The 20,862-nt window shown below is 40.9% G+C and overlaps 2 protein-coding genes across 3 annotated transcripts; both read left to right on the top strand.

Moving 5' to 3' along the window:
- The first annotated feature begins 1,815 nt into the window (after nt 1-1,815).
- Nucleotides 1,816-4,611, top strand: LOC108927559 (mpv17-like protein). Of its 2 annotated transcripts, none has more exons than XM_018740970.2 (4): nt 1,816-2,537; nt 2,939-3,009; nt 3,300-3,329; nt 3,791-4,611. In XM_018740970.2, exons 1-4 carry the CDS (start codon nt 2,234-2,236, stop codon nt 3,878-3,880), a joined length of 495 nt encoding a protein of 164 aa, XP_018596486.1. In that variant the 5' UTR covers nt 1,816-2,233; the 3' UTR covers nt 3,881-4,611. The 2 variants fall into 2 exon arrangements, with proteins under 2 accessions (XP_018596486.1, XP_018596478.1); XM_018740962.2 differs by having other exon boundaries at nt 1,817-2,537; nt 3,698-4,611.
- A 3,241-nt stretch (nt 4,612-7,852) lies between these two features.
- On the top strand, nt 7,853-19,648 carry bmerb1 (bMERB domain containing 1). Its single transcript, XM_018740949.2, has 6 exons — nt 7,853-8,140; nt 15,203-15,323; nt 16,476-16,549; nt 18,339-18,453; nt 18,624-18,706; nt 18,849-19,648. Exons 1-6 carry the CDS (start codon nt 8,053-8,055, stop codon nt 18,965-18,967), a joined length of 600 nt encoding a protein of 199 aa, XP_018596465.1. The 5' UTR covers nt 7,853-8,052; the 3' UTR covers nt 18,968-19,648.
- Nucleotides 19,649-20,862: the final 1,214 nt, after the last annotated feature.

Below are 20,862 nucleotides of genomic sequence, written 5' to 3'. Positions count from 1 at the left end.
ATAATTTAGGTTGATATTACTAAAAGTATTCGAGGGAATAAACTCATAAAATGAATTTTGCCCTTAAAGTATAAATGTGGAGGTAAACACAGCCTGGCAAAAGTGAATCAAGTAAAAAGCTTTCATCTTATCGTATCGTATTGCTTCGGTGTCTGCAATGTACCCTACAAACAAACAATTAAACAGCTGCAGGAGAGTTAAGGTGAGACAACAACAGCTGTGAGATAGTTGAGTTCTTACTCTGGTTCCAGCATTGAATGGAGGGAGGTGAGGTGCAGCAGTCCCATGCAGTTGGTTAATAATGATGAATCAGAGAATTTGCATTTTCACAGTCTTTTAATTATTTTACCTACTGCTGTATTTTAAACTATTTCAGCTACAATGACTGGCTGGTGTTTAGTAGGAACAGTGGTACCATCAGGGAAGTAGGCCAGCTGTCACAGTTCTGAATTTGGTTTAAACCATTATTAGTGGACAGAAGGGAGCAGAGAGACAGGATAAATTTAGGTACATACAGAAGTTAAAGACATTGGTTTTGTTTCTCATTTGTTTTATTTGCATTGTCGTGCCTCCAAAACATAATTATCAACAAGTAAAACCATGGAATATATTGCTGGTCCTTTCCCAGAGCAATATCAATATTCAACTTCGGCCTATTTCTTAGAAAGTCACCCTTTCGTATGTAACGGTGGTTGCAGTTTATCAATGTATTATTACAAAGGTCATTGTTGTACTGCGGGGACGTATGTAACGTGGAGACGTAACCATCAGAATGCGGAAGTCACAGTGCTCAGCATTTTAGCAATGGAGCTAAGTAGACAAACTGGTCTCCAATTGTCAATAAAGAGCAAGTCTTTTTTAGGCTGAGTAATCTGTTTATTCCTAAGCCTAAAAAAGACTTGCTCTTTATTGACAGTTGGAGACCAGTTAGTTTACTTCACAATGATTATAAAATTTTTGCCACTGTGTTTGTCAGATAATTTAAACAAGTGTGGCTTGGTGGCACACCGAGTAGTACTGCTGGAGTTTGCATGATCTTCCTGTGTCTACGTGGGTTTCCTCCTGCTGCTCTGGTTTCCTCCCACACTCCAAAGACATGCTGTTCAGGTTCACCCATAGTGTGAGTGACAGAGAGAGTGTGTTCCACTGATGTATGGATGAGTGACCCAGTGTAAGTAGTGTATCTAGCAGTGTAAGTCAGCTTGGTGAATAAGGTGTGTGGGCTCATAACACCACACAGAGTTCATTGGAAGTCGCTCTGGAGAAAAGCATCTGCTAAATAAATAAATGTGTCCGATTTGGTTACTGAGGAAAATCAATCTGGGTTTAGTAACACGCATATTTTCAACACAACATAAGACTGGTCCTAGACCTCATTGATTATTCTAATTTTGTTGTAGATGAGAGCTGTATATTGTTTTTGGATTTCTACAAGGCTTCTGATACTGTTGTGCACCCCTTTATTTTTTACTGTTTACAAAGTTTTGGATTCAGGAGTTATTTCTATAGCGCAATGAAAACCCTCTATGCAAACGGTAACAGCTCTGACAAATTAATTCATGCCACCTCCAAAGAATTTAAGCAGTGCATAAACACTATGGAGGACTGTAAGAAGGCCATTAGTCTAGACTGAATTATTATACTGTATTTTTAAGGTGTTGATGGAGTTATTGGAGTGTTTAGTAAGTTTTGTGTATATTTTATTCATTTTGTTTGTTAATTTCCCCTGGCTAGGTTCGATTGTCCTAAATTAATGTTCTTGTACGTATTTTGAGTGTTTTAATTGTTTAATAAAAAAATTTAAAAAAAAAAAGTTTTTACTGGAGTCGCCCCAATATGGCTGACTTGTCTCACGTTACGTCAGGCGGGGGCGTGGCCAAGGAGGAGGACGAGGGTGTTGAGGGTGTTCCTATTGGCTGCAGCAGTCGTGCACAGGCTTCGCGTTCTGGAATTCGCACGATTTCCTATTGCATACCAAGTTGGCAGCGCTCTCCTCACAAGAGTAACACCACCATGTAAATCGCTGGGACTCACTAAGCAACGAGAACCTCTCGCTTATCGAAATCTCGACAATCTTCATTGACATAAGCAGGACTGAACGTTGCGTCGTCGTAACACTCAGCGTCTTTTCTGAAAAGTTTTCACAAAAGTGGACACCTCCTCCTAATTCGCAGACAAGCTTCTGCTCTTGGCAGTCTTGTAAGTATGCTACATTTTTCTTCAAGTTAAGAAAATGAGAACGACCGTTCTAGAAAAAGTGAAACGGTACCCTTGGCTCACCAACGTGACTCTGTACGGCTGTCTGTTCGCTGGCGGAGACTGCGTACATCAGTGGTTTTCCCGGAAGAAGAACATTGACTGGACTCACACGCGCAAGGTCGCGCTCGTGGCTTTCAGTTTCCATGGCAACTTCAATTACTTCTGGATGCGCGCGCTGGAGCGCCGCTTTCCCGGAAGATCCGTGGGAATGGTGCTGCGAAAAGTGCTGCTGGACCAGACCGTGGCGGCCCCGGTGGCCACCAGCGTGTTTTATACAGGTATCGGATAAATACGCAAAAAAGTCATGTGGTGGTGGACATGCTTATTATAATTATCTCACCATTTCCTCATGATGAAATCATGTACGGAAAACACCATTATTATTTTTGCTCGGCTACAGTGCGAAAATTAGATTTTACAAATACTCATTTATACAGAACGGTATTCTTACTGTATCATTTTAAGGTAAGCACCTTGATCAAAAGCATTACAGCTGTAGTGTTCAAACCCAAAACCTTCACTGCAAGCCAACGGCTCAGACCAGGACACAACCTTCCCTAGTGGTTAAAATATTGAATATTGTATAATACTGAATAGAGTATTGTGTTATACTTGAATCTATAATATTAATAACGTGACCTGCTATTTGGTCTTTAATAGTTGTCTTTCTTTCCTTCAGGACTGAGTTTCTTGGATGGCAAGAATGATATCTTACAAGATTGGAGAGACAAATTCCTCAACACATACAGGGTAAGATTAGAACGCTGATCTCCGTTCCCAAACCACCATCCAGCTTTCTCCTTGACTGACAGTGAGAAAACCAGAGTGTGGTGTATTCTTTTCATGCTTTGGTTCATAATCATCTCTGTTTAACCAGGACTGAGAGCATTAGTTATACATTTAGTTCTTTCTAGGAAATTCCACTGTATAACTACTGAAACTGTTCTGTTAGCAAGACTGCAGTAGACATCAGATGTTAAAGATGAGTGTGTTCCCATAATTTCTGCACTGATTTTTTTTTTTTTTCTTTTTTGCTATAGACTGGGCTAATGTACTGGCCATTTGTGCAGGTAAATGTATGAATCTGAATGCTTTCACCATGAGAAATGTTGAATCCAATCTCATCAGCTCTATTTTACAGAAATGTACTAATACAGATTATACTTTGTGTTACAGACATTAGTTTACATTTCATGTGTGCATGTGAATATTCTTCTAGTAGTTTAATTTATAATTACTGATTTCTACCGAAAAAAGATTTTTGGGGCAAATTTTGTGTACATAATGGATGCATAAATTACAATGATTTATTGTATGCTTTTGTATTATGTGTGATATTGTGTATTAGACACACAGGACATTTTCTGCATTATCATATGCTACGTCATACATCATAGCTTTCTAATGAGATACTCTCGCTCTTCTCATTCATCTTCAGTTCCTGAACTTCGTGCTGGTACCTCTGTACTTGCGCACAACATTCACTGGTTGCTGTGCTTTCCTGTGGGCCACTTTCCTTTGCTTCTCACAGCAGAATGGGGATGGTACAGCATCTTCAGCCGTGGCCTGGATCCTGGGCCCTCAGAAGGACCAGTCACCTGAAGAGAGCCAGGTTAAATAATGCTAACTAAGCACAAGGTGCCCTGAGGGAGCAATACAAAGGAAAAGTATAGAAAAACCAGAGATTCCTTCTTATAACGTATGTATGAAAGGTGTGTTACAGTAAGCACTCGGTTTTGTATCCTCTTATGTGAACCACATTAGTTGTTTCTTAGTTGCTAGTTCATAATAGTTCTGTTGCTTGAAATTGACCCAAGATAAGGCTTTGAATCTGAAAAAATACATGTAGTCCTCAACTTCTGATGACCTGGGCTTAACATTGGCTATCTCATCCAACTTATTTTTGTTGCGTCTCAACCTTTGGTCGTAACGTGTAACGACGACCGTTCCATCTGCTGTCCGCGCTGCTTCAAGGCAACCAATATCTGCTATTGACTCTGTATGCCTATCAGCAATCACTTTTTGGTTACAAAACTCTGTTTTACTGACAGAACCTTTTTGGTGATTCTTTTAGTTTTTTTTTTTTTTTTTTCTACAGTGGTTAGCAAGTGAAAACCTGCGCATTCTGGTGGTGCAGGTATGAAAAAAATGAAAGAAAACAGATTTAGAAATTAAAGTAGAAATAGTGCAGCATGAAAAAATGAATACTGTGCTTTATATTATTCATTCTGCATTAGCATAACATGAATCACGCACATGATATCTACAACCTCTTATCCCAAGCAGCGTTGTGGCGAACAGGAGCCTAACCCAGCAACACAGGGCGCAAGGCTGTCACCTTGGTGAATAAGGTGTGTGGGCTAGTAACGATACATAGTATCCATTGTAAGTCGCTTTGGAGACAAGCGTCTGCTAAGTGAATAAATTAAATGTATAGCTGAAGAGGGAGGGGACACACCCAGGACAGGATGGCAGTCTGCCGCAAGGTACCCCAAGCAGGACTCGAACCCCAGACCCACCACAGAGCAGGCCCCGGGCAAACCCGCCCTGCCACCTCAGCCCCCCTTAACATGAGTGGCTTACATGAAGTCAGTTTATGACAAGGTCATCGGAACGGAACCCTGTTCTAAGTTGATACCTGTATGTACAACAGAATTCTGGATTTACTCTAGAGCTCTGAATAAAACTGAAATGTACAGTGACAAGTATTTTGACCCGCATACGGTGTGGCAGAGCTAACAGAAACATGAGACACCCACCGAACAAGCCATGGAAATGTTATCAGATAAATATGTGTTAATGTGGCGGTGTTTGCACTTTAGATGTTGATCGTGACATACTGCACTATAAGAAGTGCACATTTAGACATATATTTCATAGTATGTGTGATGTAATAGCTGAAGAAACTGCTGTGTACTTACCTGCATGGTACCATGGTAGAGAAAAAGGGAGTTTGATGAGTTCCTGAATGTAAAATTGACATCACAGCTGACGTGAGCAGGGTATGGTATGCTCTGGTCTAAGGGTATCAAACAAGGTTCGAGATGTGTGGCTGTTGCATTCAATTTGTTGAGAGTGGTGTAAGTGGGAAAAGTGGTTTAAATTGTCATTTTTGGATGCTGATGTTAACGTAAATTTATTATGTACAAGGATTGTGTATGTATTTGTGTTGGTGATTGATTTAGTTGAAATTTACTTAATTGTGATCAGTGGTGTGCTTAGGCTGGGCAGTTGAAATAAATAATCTTTAAAACCATATTTAGGTTGGCTATTGAAAGAGAAGATTGCTAGTCAAGAAAAAGTGGGCAATTGAAATACCTTCAGGTAAAAGGGGTGTACCCTTTTTACACATTCTGCATGGAAATTGGTTAGCTAGGTGCTGATATATAGTATACTGGTGATGTAATGGGAAAGCCTATGATTAAAACCACAGGCTGGTGTTTGCCTTTTATTTTATTTTTTTTTTTAATTTAACTTATATGCTTTTAATGTCTACAACCACTTGTCCTGAGCGGGGTTGCAGCAAGCCGGAGCCTAACCCAACAGTGCGGGGTGCAGGGGACACACCCAGGGCGGGATGCCAGCTTGTCACAGGGCACCCCAAGCAGGACTTGAACCCCAGACCTTCCAGAGAGCAGGCATAAGCCAAACCCGCTGCGCCACCACACAGCCTTAACTAATATAAGGTATTTTATTAATTGCATCACATTACCCCTGTAGCAGTCTTGTTTGGTACTTTTACAACAGTTGCATCATTGATTTATACACTTGAATCTTGTATGCTTTCATCTATGTTGGGTTTTGCTTTAAAATAATTTAGAAATTATTCTTTAACTGTTGGTTGAATGTCTTACAGCACTTAAATGATAAAACAATATGCTTGCAGTGACATTTTTAAATTTTATAGAATGTGTTCTATTTTGGACATATATCAAACAAAAAGTTTCTTAATGTGTTTTAAAATGAGTAATACAATATTCCTTATTTTAACAAACAATTGTTACCCTATAATCCACCTTGGACAAAGGAGTCAGCTAAATAAAGGAAAAAATAATTTAATCCAAATCAAGACACGGAAGGCTGCATCTGAGGGCCTTTGTGCTTTTTCCATATACTGTGTTATTATTCCAATGGAATAAGCAACTGAAGTAAACCCACATTCAAAAAGTTTTCTATAGAAAATGTTTTTTAAAAGTTGTAGCAGAAGCTGAAGAAGCATCTGAAAAGCATCAACATTCTACCATTGTTAGAATTATTTAATATTTGTGTATTTATTTTCAATTGATGCACTTGCAGTGATGTGGCATACTTGTTGCTGTGCTGTTTTGTCACAATAAGTCAGCTGCTTTTTCCTTAGGTTAAATTATAATGCAGTTAGAAAACTGAATTTAGGCCATTAGGATGCTACATGTTTCTTTTTGACTAATTTCTGTAAACTGTTGTATGTATCAGTATAGGTATTTTTGCCTATGATATAGTAATTAGAGTAATTAGCAGTGTTTTTAATTGTACAGTTAATACAATTCAGCCATCGGACCAATTTCTTTGTGCTTACTGTGCCTTATTCGTGGAAAGCTAAAAAGCTCTTGTCTAGATAATATTTAAGTTGTCAATATCATGTAAACAAAAACAATGGTTTTGTAGGTATTTTTTCGGTACCATATCGATGGACAAAACTGATGCTTGAAAATAAAATGCTGGAATTTACATTTTGTTTACTGACTTTTGAAACTTTCGTTTTTGATGGTTAGTTGTAATTATATTTAGTCCACCAAAATTGTCACCCGTTAACATGTCATTTCTATTTTTTTTTAAAAAATTAAAAGGTGAAAGGAAAAAAAAACTGTTCTTGACCCTTTTTTGTCAAAACATGGCTAAACAACATAGCCTCAATGATTGGTTATGGCAAATGTAATTTTCTTCCTTTCCCTCAGCCTTAAGATATTCAACCCTTGCACAATTATTCTACCCAGTTGATGGATTTACACACACGGTGGCTGAAGCCGCCTGTCCCAAGCAGGATCGCAGTGAGCTGGAGCCTAACCCAGCAACACAGGGTGTAAGTCTGGAGGGAGGGACGGACACATCCAGAATGGGACACCAGTCCGTCACAAGGCACCCCAAACAGGACTCGAACCCCAGACCTACCAGAGAGCAGGACCTGGCCAAGCCCGCTGCGCCACCGTGCCCCCGATGATGATGATGATGATGATTGATGATGATGATGGTGGATTTACAGTAAAGTCCGACTCACTATTCAATTCAAATTATTTTGACAAAGCACAGGCAATTGGAATCTTATCTGTTGGTGTAACTCACTTGAAATGATTTACCCATTTGTACAGCTGGGTAAGTTTTACTGTATCACTTCAGGGTAATTTCCTTGGTCAAGGGTTATACAGCAGGAAATGGGATTCCCGTCAGGAAACTTCAGATTAGTAAGGGAACAACTGTAACCACCACGCCACCTGCTGCCCCATCTGTGCGGCGTTCACACACCCGGCGATACTCGTCCTGTGATCCCCGCGCTTCAGCCTCCGTCCGTTCTGCGCATGCGCAGCGCATCCTTCCCGGTCTCGCGTCAGGAGGGCTTCAAGCTTCATCCTCCTCCAAGAAGAAAGATGCTGAGCGCCTCGCGTTCGGCGCAACATTAAAGCCCGTAAAAAGTGACAAAACGTTAAAAATACCTATACTTACATCATCGGGAAACAGCCAGCTGGTGAAAAGAAGGCGGTTTTAAGCGTGTGACGCCTTGGTTGTGCTTGAAGTCGGTCAGTCAGTGAGTGTGTTAGTATGGAAGTGAAGAAATCGATGTCGGAGTGCGAGCGGACGCTGAGGAGCTACGGCGCCGTTCTGGAGACCGAGTGGCGGCCGGACAAAGGTGAGCCCACCTGCTCAGCTGTAAACCGTAAATCTCAGTAATTTTATCTGCACATCACGACACGTCGTTCTTTTTTTGCCCATACTGACGGGTAAGCACGGTTTAACATGATTGGGTGCTTTACTGTGTTTACACTCATTTCGTCTTGACGCAGACGATGCACACGTCACCCCCCCCGTTTCTCTGCAAATTTTCTTAGACAGTGAGTAGCAACAAAAAATATGGCGCAAAGTTAAAACACTCCCGAACTTTGAAATGAGCACAACAGTCTTGCACGTGCCCGCCAGCTGTGTGGAGTGTCACCTGAGAGGAACCCTTTCTAGCACACTCTGTCGCCGCGCGCACCCTTCTTTCCCGTGCGGTGCGTCAAGGTGTCACCGTGGGCGGAGCCGGGCTCGCGCGTTACCTTGGCGGAAGTCACGTGATTCCGCACCCATCGCTCACAATTTACCTCAGAGGTGAGACGCGGGCTGTTATAGCTGTGCTCCTCTGTAAATATTAATATGGCATTGCAGTGGTCAATAGTCATTTTTGATACACTAAGTCAGTAATAGTAAAGCAATAGTCATTTTGTCAATCCCATTTTTCCCCCAATTAAGTATAAAATAAATTGTACACTTTTTTCATCCATGATCTCTGAAATGGAAATATGTTTCACTACATTTACTCATTAGCTGACGCAGTTTTAAGCTACTTACAGTGTTAAACTGCTTTATTTACCCATTTCTACAGCTGGGTAATTTCATTGGAGCAATTTAGGGTAAGTACCTTGCTCAAGAGTACTACAGCTGAAGGTGGGATTTAAACCTGCTACCAACTGTAATTCAAAAAGTCACCTTCAGTAGTCATTTTTGATGCACAAAGTTCAAAGTTATATGAAGTTGCAGATCTGAATATTAGAAAAAGAAACATCTAAATAAAAAAAGTGCCTCTTTGGACTAGAAACACATTTCAGTTAGGTTTTTCTTTGGAACTGCACTGAATATTTTTTTTAAATGGCGTGCATTATGTGTCCTGATTTAGGCATTGCAATTACTTATGTGAATCCTTTGCCCAGGATGACTTACAGATGTTGCATAGTCAACTTTAGAAATATTGCCCATTTGTACAGTCCGGTACTCTTACTAAATCAGTTCAGAGTAAGGAGAAGGAAGGTACCATAGCAGGACTGGGATTCAAATCAGGAGCCTTCAGGTTGACATCACCAAGCACAAAACTGTATGTGTTTCTTATACACTAAGAAGCATTATTGGTTTTTTTGTGACAGAATAATTGCCATAAAAAGGCTATGCACCGTGGGATTTCTGTTTGTCAGTATTTTCCAGTTCTTAACAGTATAGTAGGTGGAATCGCTTCCTTCTTTGGAAGCAGTGTGCCTCTGAAATAGCAGGTAAAAAATTTTCAGGCACCCTGGTCTCAGACACCTATGTTTCCCTGGATTAAGACCACAATAAATTACCTGCCGTTCTGTAACGCATAAATATCGAGGTAAAGAAAACATTCTTGTAAATTTATTCGGTGTAACAGTACAAATAGTCAGCCCAGTGGCTAATTTTAGCAAGCTTTTTTTTCTGTATTGGTGCTGCAGGGTGACATTGTGAGCTCTGATACTTGATGGAATTGAACAAGCGGTATTTATACGGGTCTGACACCATGTGATTAATGTGTAGAGTCCGGGTTCCCTTTCTGCAGATAAACTGCGATGCACTCCAAACCTTTGGGTGGTAGAAATGTGTGTGTGTTTGTGGGTAGGAGCTCCTTTCTTAAGACAGGCAGTGGAATTTATAAACCAGGGGTGAAGGCAGAATAATGGATGCCGAACCAGTGATTTAATGTAATTATATTTCATGTTGTAATATATGGCTTTAGTTAACTGCAGCAGATGCATTTCAGGTTTGAGGCCTGAACCTTTGCCATTAGGGTGTCTTGAGCACAATAAGCAAGTCATGATCCATTTTTATAGATATATTTTCCACAGAAATTAAAGCTTCTAATGAATATTGTTCTATTGGCAGGTACTGCAGAGACCAGACATTTCTTTTTTCTTAAGATTTCTTTCATTAGGCAAGGTAGTTGTTTTTTAACTATTATTTTTTCATGAAAGAACTTACTTAGGTATGTGAATCCTCTTTATTTCACTTTTCATTTGTTATTCAGCCTATTAACATGACAGTCTAGGCTCTATAGCCATAGTTGTATTCAGGATACACTGTTTTCTGTTACATTTATTGTTTCTCTTTATTTTGTGCTTGCTTCTGCTCATTAATAAAACGTTTTCTGTGCAGTCACTTAAAATCTGTTACACTTGACTACATATTCATGTACAGTATTTATATGTATGTAATTATTTTAGTTCTATAATTCTGTCTGATTTTTTTGTTATTCCATATTTTTGTCTAATTTATAAAAAGAAAATAAAGATGAAGTTGGGACTTTTGCTGAGAATACAAATCTGGGTCATGTCTTCAATATTTGACAATGCTGTTGTGCTCATGGTGTGTTTCTGATTTGAAATCTCTCAGTGTATTCTTAGGAATCCATGGTTGTTCCAGTGTCTTGGACAGCAGGCAGCAAGGTGGTTATGGTCATTGGTGTCAAAACTGAGGACTGCCACTCCAAGTCCTATGAGGAGCCTTACTATAGTACAAGTTTAAACAAGGTTCTTAACCAGAATTGCTACAGTAAAATGCCAGGCTGTAAAACGATTATTTCAGTCAGTGATTTATATTTCTGTTTTCTCTCAAGCTTCTTCTGTACTGGTGAGCAGGACACAAATCAGTGTGCTGTTTTCCTCCATTTCAGAATGTGTGAATGTCACGTTTTCTCATCAGAGATGTCTCTCCACCCTGGTCTGATTTAGAATCCATGAGGGAGTCAAGTAATCCTCTTTAGCATGAACAGGCCTCATAGACCCGGGTACATTTAAAACCAGCCAAGACACAGCCTGGCTGTGCATTATTCAGTCAGCCCAGCACAGAAGACGTTTGGCCTGAGTGAAGCAGTTTTTTGTTTCTTCTTATGCTAAAAATAAAACAAATCAGGAAGAGGAAAACCAGTAGTCCTATTTGCATTTGAATAAATAGTAATCCTTTTCCATCTTAAGTTTGTGTGCTTGTACTACAGAATGATAGCTCACTGAGTGTGAAAAACTCTTATTTGGCAGTAGAGGTCATTGTAGTCTATATTAGATGCTCAGAGCCTTGAAATTGGCATTTGAAGCCAACTGGCAGGAAGTATACGTAGAAATGCTGTTAAATGCATAACATCAGCTGCATTCTAATAAACCTTTAACCAAGAATAACAGATGTTTATTCAGCTTTTTAATGTTACTCAGCACTTTTGTATATAGGTATTATAAATATATGGATATATATGTTTTTTTTAAATTTTAGAATACACATTGACTGAAGTATGATGAATCTCATTCTGTACCTCAGATCATAATGTAGGATGTTTTTCCAAGCATGTCAAGAAATTCGTCTACTCACTTTTTGATTGTCTAATAGACTAAGAATGAAAAATAGTTCTTTAGATGTGTTTCATTATTGTGTAGTGCATTAATCTTTTTAAAGATGCAGGAGGTTTGCGATTTATAATTTTTTAAATTTATTTTTGAAGTAACCTAATGCCAGAATCTCTATTTTGATGATCGTTCATGTCGGTGGAGTTGATTCTCTTGCAGTTTAGTATTTCATGTTGTCCTTTTTCTGTGTGGAAAATAAGAACCTTCTGATTTGCAGATGGACCAGAGATCAGTTGCAAGTTTTACCCAGTTTCCCCAGTACAGATTTTCAGACCAGCCCTCATCGTGTGTACAGTTCAAGAGGTACTTATTGGAGCTGTGACTGTTAAGAGACAACATAGGGTTCGTACAATACTTAATGCACGCAGCCTGAGAATCTTATTTATAGCCAATAACTATCCGATAAATTCACGTTTTATCATTTAATAGCCATGTTGGAATTTAACAATATTAATGGTTGGAAAAACTGTGTGGTATTTCTCAAACATAATACATATTTAAAAGTTCCAGCCTATAGGTCCATACAGTGGCTTCTCAGATTACAAGATCAGCTGGGACTGTATGTCTACTTATAACTCCAAAGTCTCTTCTGCCACTTCGTCATATTCCTTAAAAGCTACGTACTACAGGCTTATTCACGGGTTGTTCTGTAAAAACCTCAGATAAAGATAAAATTAATAGTGCTACATAACCACCCCTGATAAATATTGCAGCATTTGTTATGTACTTACTTATATCTGTATGCACTTGAATTTCTCATATACTGATTCAGTCTGTCCTGGGATTGTGTTCTCTTCTGTTGTCAGTTTAAAAAATAAAGGTGAAAAATAAAAAGCTTATAAATATACGTCACTGTTCTGTAAAAATCTTGGCTATAACTATATTAAAGGAAAATGATTATTAATACTTTAACATTGTTATCTTCAACTTATATTACAATTAATTTTAATGACTGAATTATTTCAAATGACTGAAAATAAAAATTGCTATGGTTTCCTTTTCAATGCCAATTTTTAATTGATTCATGCCATAAATGCGCAACGTTCATGATGTTATTGATCACTGACCCTAAGGAACAGCAGACGCCAGCTGTAAACACAGTGGAAGTGAATTGAATGAAGGTGTCCCATTTCTGTTTAGTTCTATTTATTGAAAAGTAACAGCAGAGCCCAAATGCAAGTCATTTTAACACTATAGCCGAAAATTTAGGAAGTATGGTGAAGAAAATACAATTAAAAATAAACAAACTGGGAAAGTGCATTTTTGAAAAAAAATTAAGCAGTGTTCATAACACAAAGAATCATTGTCTATACCTAATGTTCTTGCAGTTAAAAAACATAGACAGCTTTAATACACAGTATTTGTGGTTGACACCTTTGTCTGAACTGGGCAAGAAGGCCTGCAGTTATTGGGGATGAACAAGTACAAAATTAAAAGGTGATTATGATATATTTGACAGGACTCAATTTGTGAGTCGTTCGTGGAGAAGTGTGTGGACGCCAGTGAAACATTTCACAGGATGTGCCGGTATTTGATGGGTTTCATTCCATCCCTTGTTATTAAATATGTGTTTACTGTGGCTTGGCATCTGCTGTTGTGATCTGTAGCTTACTTCCTCGGTAACGAAAGAAGGTAAGGATTATTTTTTACATACAGTACACGTTGGTAGCATGAACCATAGCGCTGAACGGAGATTTTAAGGTGAGATGAAAGACACAATGTACGAGAAAGTTGGTGTGAGTCAGCTTCACTCTGAGGCTTCGGTCTTGTATGTAATAATATTTTAGTGGTCAAATAATTAGTAGTGAAATTCTGTTTTGTTATTAATTTGGTGCATAGCTGAAACTGTTGTTCAAAGAAACTTAAAATGCGCTACTTTATTCAGATGCATATTTTACGGGAGGAATTCAGGTTCCGAACGTAGCTCAAAAGCACTGTAGCAGGTCACATTGCAGGGCGACCTTCACATACTGTCTGAGTCCATAAAAACGCCACTGCAATATTGCTGCCTGGTGCACCATACACAGTACTAGGGTAGAGTAACACAGTTTAGGGAAAAACTTGAAGTTGCTGTCTTTGCTACAGTGACTTGAGAAGCATGTGGGTTATATTACTCCAACTTTTGCTCTGGGTCAGTATCATATTTCTGCTTTGGCCTTTGTCACGTTCTCATATTATCCTTAGACAGCCTCTCTGTGGCATTTATAAATTGTGTTGTGGTGATAATCTTACCTTCACAAAGCTCTTTCGTACTGCGTCTTTACAGCGGAGTACTGTTTGTGTTGAAATAGAAATTATTTGCCTGGAGCTTTGTTCACGTTTGTAAACTCATATATACAAGAGCAGGATGAGAAGCAGTGACTGTTGAAGAAGCTGCACTGAATACTTCTTAACGTTTGCTTTTGTTCTGGATGCTGAAGAAATCAGTTTAAAGTAATTGTAATTTCACTAGTTCTCCTGCTGAGGTTACGAAGTAATCATGGTCATTTTTTGTGGCTTGTTTGGAAAGATCCTTTTGCTTATTAGACAATGACTGATGCGGTGCAAGCATTGGCTTGTTTCTACAAACTGACGCCACTCTGTAATTAGTAGCGCAACCCTTGGTATCTGGGGGTATTTTGCTGCCTTAGAACATCTACTGGGTGCTCTTGTGTCATTCCAAGAGGCACCGTAATAGCCAATGAGATCCATTTGCATGAATAACAGGTGACAATAACATGGCCAAATTACTCCTATTAAAAGTGCTTTGGGACTCAATTTGAAACATATAGCAACAGCATGTCTCTGATCTCATCCTCAAACACATTCATTCTCCACCAACACACACACACACACGCTGTCTGAAACCGCTTGTCTCAAGGGGGGGTCGCGGTGAACCGGAGCCTAAACCAGCAACACATGGCACAGGGCTGGAGGGGGAGGGGACACACCCAGGACGGGACGCCAGTCCACCGCAGGGCACCCCAAGCAGGACTCGACCCCCAAACCGGCCAGGGAGCGGGACCCAGCCAAACCCACCGCACCCCCCTCCACCAGCACAGACAATCCTTATCCAGCCTAAAGCACTCAACCAAATTACCCATTTTCTTATACAGTAGACCTTAGTAATAAATTTCTCACCCACACAGCCTCAGCAGAAAGTCAGAGGAATCTAAAACTGACCTTTGACGGGAATAATGAAGGGAATAAGTTTGTGAGAAAGAAAATAACAAAGCTGAATCAAGAAAGAATCTGACCAAAGTGGCAGTTCATTCTTCTTTATCTTACGGATTTTCTTCAGCTTTTAGGCACCTAGCTGTTTGGAAACGGACATGACCAATCCCCTACTTTATTCCACTCCACAGAGACAGTGCTCAGCCCTTACAAAGCTCTGCATTTCAAGTTGTAACCCTTTGCAATTGCAGTTCCCTTCCCTACTTCCAGAGGATGAGTTTCTTCATACAACCTGTGTTTCCTAATCAGCCCATGAACTGGATTGTTTGTGGTGCAGTGACCGGGTTTACGAAGCTCTGTATTGTGCTGCCTCTGCCCCTCTGCAGTCCAGTCTGACGTGTCCATGGCAGAGAGCACCATGTCCCCGGACGAGATAGAGGTTGAAATGACACGGATTCAGCGTCTGCGCGAGATTCTGGTCCGCCGCGAGTCTGAGCTACGCTTCATGTAAGTTGTTTACTCACTAGCCCACGTTTCTTAATGCATTTTCATTATACAACGCATTCCTTAATGCTAATCAGAAGGGAAAAATACTGTAACTTTGTGCTAAGGTGTCTTAGGAGTGTAGGAAGTTTAGTAAATGTGTGGATTGAAGTTTCTTAAGGAACCTTTTGATGTCTTGCCTTGTTTCTCAGCCTGGATCCCACCCCCCACATCCATGCCACAGTCCCACCTGTCACCAGTTCACTAAGTGACACACTGTGCGCTTAAGTTGTTTTCTTATTGTGACAACTGAGTGCTTCATTCTGCAGCAAAGCCGGTTCTTCTCAAATTCTCTTTGATCACAGTTTAAAAAGACACTGACATTCAGGGCTCTGAAGCGGCATTCTGCACATTTCATTATATGCGTTTCAGATTTATTTTAACTGAAGTGATTCCTGAACAGATGACGTGGCAGCACATGGGTGGTTTTCTTTAATTCATTTAATGTATTTGGTTAATTTAGGAAAAAGTGTGCCTAAAATGTGTTATATTAAGTCGTCCAAGGCTCTGTTTTTGGATGTCATGCGACCAGCTGACAGCACGCTGACAGGGCCAGTCTGGTGGCTTCTCTGCAGGCCGCTCTGTGACACAGGTGGCCAGGAACAGCAGAGAGGGCAGGGCAGTTCAGAACCGGCTGCTAGTGGCAGCTCGGGGCCTTTGGTGCTGCTGAGCAAGGAGCAGTGGGAGGGTTGGGATGACTCACTGCTTCCTGATTTATTGCTTGGACATTAGCATCGCTCCCTGCTGGCAGACGGTACACACAGACAGCTGCTCCCTTGCTGCAGAAGGAGGGCATTAGGAAGCAGGGGTGGGCACGTGGGGATTTGCTGGACAGTTGAACTGGGACAGGTCCCTGTAGAGCTGTCTTCCTAATAACGACATTTCTAGTCATGTCCAAATCGCTGTCGTGTACATTTTCCTTTAGTACATGACAAGAGTTCACACAGTATACTTCACAGAAGTGAGACGCTGTCCTTAGATTTGATATTCACAACCACAGATTTTCATTAAAGGACTCAGAGGATTATTATCCTAGGAGAGCTTTAAGTGTCACAGTAGCAGACTCATCAAGTACAAAGTAGTTCCATGTTTTCTGTTCCCGTGTTTTCCTCTCAGGATGGATGATATTCAGCTGTGCAAAGACATCATGAGCCTGAAGCAGGAGCTGAGGAAGATTGTGGCAGTGCCTGGTAAGGTTGTCAGAAATGCCACCGTGTTCTCTTCCTGCAGCCATGCAGTACTTACTATTGATGTGATTTTTTTTTTTTTGTAAAATCTAGGTGGTAGAGCTGCTAGTGCGAGCGCCTCACAGCTCGTGGACTGTGGGTTTGGATCCAGCTCAGGCTGTGTGGAGGTTGCATGTTGTCTCGTGTTCGTGTGAGTTTCCTCCCACAGTCCAGAGACATGTATCAGGTGAAATGGTGACTCTGAATTGCTCTTAGTATGTGTGTGAGTGACAGAGTGTGTGACTGCCCTGCGATGGAGCTCCATCCTGTCCCAGATGTACCCTGCCATATGCTTCTGTGAGAGACTCCGGCTCACCGCATCCCTGGACTGGTCAAGTGGTTTTTAACGAATGGTTCTCATCATGGGGGCACGGTGGCGCAGTGGATTTGGCCAGGTCCTGCTCTCTGCTGGATCTGGGGTTTGAGTCCTGCTTGGGTGCCTTGTGATGGACTGGTGTCCCATCCTGGGTGTGTCCCCTCCCCCTCCAGCCTTACACCCTGTGTTGCCGGGTTAGGCTTGGGACAAGGGGTTCTAGCCGGTGCGTGTGTGTTGTTCTCATCGCTATCATGTCCTCCTGACTGGCTGCCCAATAGAACATACAGAAGAATTCAGATAGCAGAGAGGCATGCAACAAATACCTTACACAGTTAAAAACAAGTGCAGGAGAGAGATTTGTGTAACATGTACTGGTTTATATACGGTGGTATGTGACAAATTGTACTCAATCATGTGTCTGCATTCAAAACTACCTGTTGCTGTGATGCACTTTTTTGTATTGTACTTGGAGATTCCCAATGAATAAATTTAGCTGTAAAGCCAGAAGGCAACAGATGAGTACAAAGCAAACTGGCTGACAGTGGAGGTGGGGGGGGGTCCTTTGGGAATCCAAAGCCAACTGTCTACCCCACTTCCTGAGCATGGTAAAATCTCAGGAAAGTCTCATGGGTTTCTGCTGGGTGCTCTGGTTTCCTCCCACAGTCCAAATACATCCTGTTCAGGTTCCCCCATGGTGTGTGTGTCCCAGTGATGGATGGATGAGTAATCCATTGTAAGTAGTGTATCTAGCAGTGTAAGTCACCTTGGTGAATAAGGTGTGTGTGCTCATAACACTACATAGTGTCAATTGGAAGTCACTTTGGAGAAAAGTGTCTGCTAAATAAATAAATGTAAATGTAAAAAAACAGCCCTGCTGCCTCTGCTTGGATATTTGAATTTATTCAAACTTATACAGTATGTGTTACGTTTAATCTCAGGGCTTCACTCTGCAGTACAGTAGTTACTTTTTTGTCAATAAGAGCTGATTGTGATCGTTTGTAATCCAGTCATTTTCCAAGTAATAATGGCGTTTTCCTCTCTCGGGGACTGAAGGTCAAAAAGAAATGCAAACAATGTCACTTTCATGAATTTCCTCACGCTGCACTGATACCAATTCATATATGCAATTTAAAAGGCCTCCTGTGGAATGTATTGTAACAATATAAAGCAGTACTGATATATGACTCTCATTTACCTCATGAAATATATACTGGGACTTTTATAAATTAAGTTGTACAATTTGCAAAGGGGTTAACGCTGACGTACATCTTGGACTATGCATCATCTTAAAGTGTGCATCATTAGAAAATGCTGAGGGATTAACAGTGACAGATATGTGAAGGCTATCCGTGAGCAGTGGCCCTGTGCTGCTGACACTATGCTCAGCTGACAGGGTGAAGGGTGTATGACCCATGTGGCCCATTGCTGCCCTTTCAGAAAAGGACAAGACCAAGAAGCACAGGCAGAGGGAGGAGGAGCTGATCCTGAAGATTCACAAGCTGGTCCAGAAGAGGGACTTCTTGGTGGATGATGCAGAGGTGGAACGATTAAGGTAATTGTGCTGAACAGGAGGACACGGGTCACAAAAGCTCAGCTCGGCAGCAGAGAAAGAGGCTGCATAATTTTTTTTAAAATTGTCTCTTAAAACCAAGATTGAAATCCACGTATGTAATGTCAGTGGTGAAGCAGGGATGTCTCCTGGTCTAAAGTGTTTTCTCATAGAGAAAGGGAGGAGGACAAGGAGATGGCTGAATTCCTGAGACTGAAGCTCCTGCCTTTGGACAAACTGGCCAAAGTCACACAAGGTAGGAATCTTCTTATGAACCCGTTTGTTTTTTTTTTTAAATTAACTAATTATTTACTTGTATTGATAAAGTCTGGAATGTTTTGGGTGCAAAGCTTTCATTCAAACATGAATTGCGTTAACTCTGCATTTTTGTGCCCGAGGTCCCCCTGAGTTGAAGAAGGCTCCCCTACAGCCACCTCCTAACAAGCCCTCGATCACCAAGTCAGGAGTTGAGATCATCAAAGACTGCTGTGGGGCAACACAGTGTGTTATTATGTAACCGAGTCACCCAGGCCCAAATATTTTTGAAAACATACTGTGATCTCTACCTAAATCTCCTACAAAACTCGTGTTACCTCTTGTTGTCTACGTCACAGAGAACCCTGGGCCAAAACCAGCTATTGATGAAAGAAAAAGGCAAGTAGACGTACAAGGCGTGTATCAAAGTCTTCTCTCAAAACAGGTTCATTATCTGTACTGGTGAATTTAGTTCTTCTGATACCTCAATCCTGACCTCGGATAAATCTCCAAAAGAGCACTACTAATATCTCATCAGGAATTATTTGGTTAATACTGCTATAATTACACTACCTTGCAGTCAGTTACTGTGATAATATACACAAGTGCCAAATATGCATTATTCCATAGTGTAAAATAAGGAGTGTCTGGGGTGAAATACAGCACCCTGGCTGCAAAGTGGTGATTAATATAGAGGTCTTTCCGTCTGCAAACTAAGGAAAAAAAATCAGTTTACAAGCGCAGTGCCTCTCAGTCACAAAGCTATGGTTCTCCACAGCCTCGGAAATTGTGGCGAATCATATGACCATTCCGCAGCCCGTGGAGCAGCAGATGCTGCAATATTTCATAATACGGTCAGCGTTTTACAGCTAGTTCCCTCATAAAAAAAGATTCATTTGTTTAGCACTATTAGATCAGGAAGCATTTCCAAACATATCCTGTACAAGATAACAGGGATAGGAAGGAATAGGAGTGACCAGTTTCATCTGAACTTCAGACCAATGGTGGAAAACATCATGGAGATTTGTGTATTGTTTGTACATATAGCTAGGTTGCAACACAAATGTGTATTTGTTTCACTGCATGTGTGAACTTCTTGCATCTCTGTTGCCTAAGGGAAGAGTAAGAAAGCTCATCACTGATGCATATATCTGCACTGATATATTTTACTGTACCCTTGCATAAATATTGCTTTCCATGTACAGGGTGATATTTGCATGGTAAACAGTTAAGTACTTTACATACTGAGGCAATATTTACATGAAATTCATTTAACCTTATGACAATGTAATAAACAGCTCCACACCTACCCGTCTCTTGCATTTTGGTGCATAAATGTGGGACGACTGTCCTCTGACTCATGTCCATTTTTTTTTTTTTTGTTCGGATTGCACTGACTACTTACCTGAGTAATTTTACAAATTTATGTGATGAACTGGTTAATCTGGATTAAACAGGAGGTTGCAGAGACATTTAAATGTCAATGCATTTGAATTAATTATGCAGTTTTTGCAGAATGTAAACACTAAACGCAGGGATGTTTGTATTATATAGCTTTTATTCATTCAGATTTAGTGGTAGAAGTATCTGTGATCACACTGATTGCATTCACAACGCCTCTGTAATGTTGCATGGACTTCAGGAACAGTGCCTTTGGATTGGCAAACTGGGATGGTGGTCCCCATCTTTAAGGGGACCAGAGAGCACATGGCAAGTATGAGGGTATCATACTTTTCAACCTCCCCAGGGAAGTCTATACCAGGGTCCTGGAAAAGAGGCTCTGGCCGCTAGTTGAGCCTCAGACCGAAGAGGAACAATGCGGATCCGTCCTGACCGCGGAACGGCGGACCAGCTTTTTACCCTCTCAGAAAATTGAGGGGGCAGGGGAGTTCGCTAATCCAGCCTATGTGTGTTTTGTGCACTTCAAGGCCTACAACCGTGTTCCCCAAGAAACTCTGTGGGAGGTGCTTAGGGAGTACGGGGTACCGGGGCTTCTACAGCAGGCCATCCGGTCTCTGTACGCACGGAGCGAGAGCTGCGTCCACATACTCAGCATTAAGCCAAGCCCATTCAATGCGCGTGTTGGACTCCGCCCAGGTTGGGCCTTGTCCCCACTCCTGTTTGTGGTCTTCATGGACAGGATATCAAGGTACAGCC

This window comes from Scleropages formosus, chromosome 20, assembly GCF_900964775.1.
Source record: "Scleropages formosus chromosome 20, fSclFor1.1, whole genome shotgun sequence".
NCBI lineage: Eukaryota > Metazoa > Chordata > Actinopteri > Osteoglossiformes > Osteoglossidae > Scleropages > Scleropages formosus.
The sequence above is the reverse complement of the archived record's forward strand: the minus strand, read 5'-3'. Positions and strand labels throughout refer to the sequence as shown.

What these genes read in the sequence shown, in the direction of transcription:
- LOC108927559 (XM_018740962.2), top strand. Translation starts at nt 2,234, where the DNA reads ATGAGAACGACCGTTCTAGAAAAAGTGAAACGGTACCCTTGGCTCACC. An exon ending in CACCAGCGTGTTTTATACAG is followed by an intron (nt 2,538 to 2,938) that starts GTATCGGATAAA and finishes TCTTTCCTTCAG; the next exon opens with GACTGAGTTTCTTGGATGGC. An exon ending in TGTACTGGCCATTTGTGCAG is followed by an intron (nt 3,330 to 3,697) that starts GTAAATGTATGA and finishes ATTCATCTTCAG; the next exon opens with TTCCTGAACTTCGTGCTGGT.
- bmerb1 (XM_018740949.2), top strand. Translation starts at nt 8,053, where the DNA reads ATGGAAGTGAAGAAATCGATGTCGGAGTGCGAGCGGACGCTGAGGAGC. An exon ending in GAGTCTGAGCTACGCTTCAT is followed by an intron (nt 15,324 to 16,475) that starts GTAAGTTGTTTA and finishes TTTTCCTCTCAG; the next exon opens with GATGGATGATATTCAGCTGT. An exon ending in GAAGATTGTGGCAGTGCCTG is followed by an intron (nt 16,550 to 18,338) that starts GTAAGGTTGTCA and finishes CTGCCCTTTCAG; the next exon opens with AAAAGGACAAGACCAAGAAG.